Raw genomic sequence first — 4,498 nt, 5'->3', positions numbered from 1 at the left:
GTGTTTACCTGAGTGTTTACCTGTGTGTTTACCTGTGTGTTTACCTGTGTGTTGTGTGTCTCAGACCTGCGCTGGGTCCAGGTGAGCAGCTCTGAGGAGGCCTACAGGGTGATGAAGATCGGGAAGAGGAACCAGAGCTTCTCGTCCACCAGACTGAACCAGCTGAGCAGCAGGAGGTCGGCTGGTGACAAACACTTCACAGATCCAGCATCTCCACACACAGTTCAGATCAGACTGTCAGACTTCAGGCTGAAGCAGGATGAGACGGGGCTGTGGCCGTAACCATGGCAGCAGTTATTTCCACCAGGCAAAGTGGTTCATTCAGACTTTCAGAAATATTTGTGTGAATAATCTTAATAGAGCCGAGAGAGAAGTTTAAGCCCACCTGACAGTTCACTGGCCTCTCAAACCTAAAACCTGCCAACAGGTTCAGAAGGCACGAGGCCTTTACCATCACCATGACACCGTTTATCATCCAGAAACTGAAAGGAACCGCCAGAATCCTTCTGACAGTCGTGAAGGTATCATGTAGGGCCGGTCGTTGTGGTGGTACCTGAATAGCAGTTTCAGGTACCACCCCCACCCGACACATATTCTAGAGCAGAGAGGAAAAGTCTGGAGAGGCTGGAACATGGAGGTAGCTCAACATCTGCAGGATGAGGAGACCACATGAAACAATCTGGGACTTGCCAAGATTTAAAATCTTATTTTTAGACACGATAGATAATTTGGCTTGTTGTAAAAGTTATTTGCTCATTTCTCAAACTTGGTGTTTATGTCTTGTGTTTGGGCTGCCCTTTTTTGCAGTGCACACAACGACAGACAGTAGACAGAACTGTCCCAGATCTCAGGAAATGACAAAACCAGATATCTTCTCCACATACAGGAGCTTCTCTGTGTTTGTCTCTGCAGCCACAGCATCTTCTCCATCAGGATCCTCCGAGTGGACGACGTCGGGGTTCCCAGGGTCCTCGGCATCAGCGAGTGAGTCTCATCATTCACGCGGGAGGTGGAGGTTTACCTGCACAGGTGGATGACTCTGTGTTGTGTGTCCAGGCTGGCGCTGTGCGACCTGGCCGGCTCGGAGCGCTGCTCTCGGACCCACAACACCGGGGAGAGGCTGAAGGAAGCGGGAAACATCAACAGCTCGCTGCTGACGCTGGGGAAGTGCATCAGCGCCATGAGGCTCAACCAGAACGCCAAGTAGGATCACACTCCAGTCGCCATGACAACTCTGGTGTTCCTCACAACAAACACCACAAACACACAGTCACACTTTGCAAAAGGCTAACTGGGGTTTTGGTGAAGCCGCTGCAGCAGCCCTGTCTTCTTATTGTCTTGTTCAGTCTTTCTCTGAGGTGTGAAGCTCAACAGTTTGGTGCTCAGAACCTCTTCTCATGAATAGAACTACATCAGACAGGTGGTGAAACAGTACGGACTCACAAACAGCCACGGAGTAGCACAGCAGCGTCGTCTATGCAGTGATCCTGCTGTAACGGATCCTGATGGGAACTTACCGACTCTTCGACCAATCAGAAACATGCTCAGCTTCTCTGTAGATGAACTGAATGTTCCTCAGAGCTCTGAGTGACTCCAGATGATCAGTCTGAAGTCATCATAACAGCAGGTAGAACTGCTGATGAGACTGAGAGCAGAGCAGCTGCACACCTTCATGACTCCTGAAAAGGCATCAGCTGGTGATTTCACCTCTTTTCTTGGAGATTTTGCTGCTTCTCGTGGTAATTTTGGCGATCTCGTATCTCTTTGTGGCGGCTTTTGGTCTTGTGGTAATTTTCTTCTTTTTGTGGTGATTTTGTGCTTTTTTATTGTGATGTTTTAGCGTCTGTCTGCGGTGATTTTGAGTCTTGTTGTGGTGTTGTGTGTTCATTTGGTCTCTTTGGTGATTTTGCACATTTTCGTGGTGATTTGTGGTGACGTGTGTTCCCAGAGCAAACACAGCTGAAGGAACTAACTTGCCGACCGGGGCTGCAGCCAATAATTGGTTTCACTGTAGATTATATTCTGAATGAATCGAGTCACTGTTTGATCTATAAAATGTAAGAACACGGTGAAAGCTGTGGATCAGAGTTTTCTCCAACGTTTTGTCCGAAGATCTTCAGGTTACTGTCAAAGAAATCAGAAAATGTTCACATTGAAGAAGCTGCAATCACAGAATCTCCAGTTTTTTTAATTTAAAAATGTCAATACCTGATTAATCAATGGTCAAAATAGTTGATGATTGTTCAGTTATTATTACATTAGACTTTATTAGTAGCTGACAGACTGTCTTATCTACTAAAACCTCCAACTGGACATCACAGCAGCCGACCTGACAGAAGATCATCTCCATTCTAGTTTCCTGCAGCCGACCAAATCTGAGCTAGAAGTCAAGTTTAGTTCATAGCATTCATCTTTCTGGCTTTAAATTGGAACTTTTCCAGTGGGCTTTGGTTTGGTGAAGGATAACTCTGGTGGTAAAGTCTCTGTTCTGAAGTAATACACTAAAGTAGTTGTCCATCTTGATGTTCTCCCACTGAGAATCAGACGTCTGGAGCCTCTCAGTGACTGAAGACTGACTGTCCTCTGCAGGTTCCAGCACCACGTTCCCTTCAGGGAGTCCAAGCTCACCCACTTCCTGCAGTTCTTCTTCTGTGGTGCCGGCCGGGTCTCCATGGTGGTCAACATCAACCAGAACTCGTCCTGCTTCGACGAGACGCTCAACGTTCTCAAGTTCTCAGCCCTGGCTCAGAAGGTCAACACACGAACACTCATGATGACACGCAGCAACATGACGGTGTAATAAATACAGCGTCTGTCATCCTCAGAACCCCGAAACTCGCTCTTATGTGTAGAAAGTCATCAAAGCGACACAAGTTATCAGCTAGAGGCCGTAAAAACAGAAACAACCTTCAGATGTTCTGACGGTCTTTGAATGCGTCGTGTGTCTCGTACGTCACGAACATGAACCAGGTCTGAGCTTGTTGTGTTAAAATCTCTTTATTCTTTATTCTACGTGTCTCATTCAAAAACTCTCCAGATTCTGTAGAACCAGAACATTCCTCTTGGTTCTGATCCTGTAGAACCAGAACCTCCCTCCTCCTGGTTCTGATCCTCCACCACTGACTCAGTTGAGAGTCTTCAGGTGAACTGCAGCCAGAGTTTCCTCAGAGAGACTGAGAGGAGAATCCAACCTGCTGGATCAATGAATAAATGCAGCACGGATCAGAACCAGAGACCAGAGGAGCCAGTTGGTGGAGATACATTCAGCCACAGTCTGGCTTCAGAGCAGAGAAGCTCCACAGAGTCTAACTTCAGGTGTGACTCTCATCTGTCCAGGTGGTGGTTCTGTCCTCGAGGCCGGCGGTCCAGGACGACGCCTCCCACAGGTCGGCCATGGAACTGTCGATGATCATCGACGAGGCCGACCGGCGCAGGAAGGTGTCGGGTCGCGGCAGGAAGAGCTCGCTGGTTGCCTGGGAGACGAGCCTGGAGGATGTGATGGAGGACGGCGAGGAGTGGGAGGAGGAGGAGGAGGAGGAGGAGGAGGAGGAGGAGAGCGCGATGGAAGGGACGGTGCTGGAGGCAGGAGGTGAGGAGGACGAGCAGGACATAACCATGGAGGAGGAAGAGAAGGTAACACTCAGTCATTTAAATTATTGATTGATTATTGATCACAGCCTCTTAAACCAACAGGATCAATTCACTGACACGTTACCGTTTTGTATTTTTGTTTCTGTGTGTTTCTTCATATTTCTGTGTGTCTGTGTGTCTGTGTTGTGCGTCGGCAGTCGGGCAGGGAGGCGGCGCTGCGTTTGGTTCTGGAGGCTCAGATCAGAGAAGAAGTCAGCGCTGAGTTCATGGAGCTGTTCAACAAGATGGAGAAAGACTACAGGTAAAGGTGTTCTGGCCATGTGACCAGCAGTAAAGAGGGAACGAGCTGCACGACGTCACGTCTGTACGAAATGTTTCCATGTGGGGTTCTGACGAGATGGTTGTGGTTCTGGGCCAGTGAGCGTCTGGAGAAGGAGAGGGAGATCCTGGAGGAACGAGCAGAGAAGAGGGTGGAGATCCTGAAGAACCTCGTCAGCAAGACGGTCGACCTGTCGGCCGCCAACGCTGAAGGCAGCAAGGTGATGAAACGTGACCCCCGCCGACTGTTGCTGATCACCGTTATTGATCCCTGACTGTTGCTGATGTTGATGGGTTATTAGGAGGAGCAGGTGGTTCAGTTGGAGGGAATCATCAGCTCAATGACTGAAGACCTGGAGAAGATCAGAGAGGATGCTCAGAGCGTCCACCGCTGTCTGGCTGAACAAACACAAGCTGCAGGTAGAGTCAAGACCTAAAGCTTCCATCCACTCATAGAGACCATGCTCATCATGTCAGTCTTTAGTCTCCAGTGACTCCTAGAACTCAGAATCTTCTCTGATGGAACCATTGACACATGAATCGTGTGTTCTGGTTCTTTCATAGATTTGTTAAAGTTCTTCTGGAAACA

General features: G+C 48.6%; 1 protein-coding gene across 1 annotated transcript in view; it reads left to right on the top strand.

Annotated features, from left to right (window-relative positions):
• LOC103370171 (kinesin-like protein KIF20B) overlaps positions 1-4,498 on the top strand; it is a 15,879-nt gene that overhangs the window by 4,202 nt on the left and 7,179 nt on the right. The window contains exons 10-17 of the mRNA XM_008299122.1: positions 65-176; positions 913-984; positions 1,057-1,203; positions 2,590-2,752; positions 3,337-3,633; positions 3,789-3,892; positions 4,010-4,130; positions 4,212-4,329. Coding sequence (XP_008297344.1) covers positions 65-176; positions 913-984; positions 1,057-1,203; positions 2,590-2,752; positions 3,337-3,633; positions 3,789-3,892; positions 4,010-4,130; positions 4,212-4,329 — 1,134 coding nt within the window. The remainder of the gene's footprint in view (positions 1-64; positions 177-912; positions 985-1,056; positions 1,204-2,589; positions 2,753-3,336; positions 3,634-3,788; positions 3,893-4,009; positions 4,131-4,211; positions 4,330-4,498) is intronic.

The sequence above is a fragment of the Stegastes partitus genome, unplaced genomic scaffold (genome assembly GCF_000690725.1).
Source record: "Stegastes partitus isolate 25-593 unplaced genomic scaffold, Stegastes_partitus-1.0.2 Scaffold1381, whole genome shotgun sequence".
Classification (NCBI taxonomy): Eukaryota; Metazoa; Chordata; class Actinopteri; family Pomacentridae; genus Stegastes; species Stegastes partitus.
Note: the sequence above shows the minus strand (reverse complement) of the source record. Positions and strands in the feature narration are given on the sequence as shown.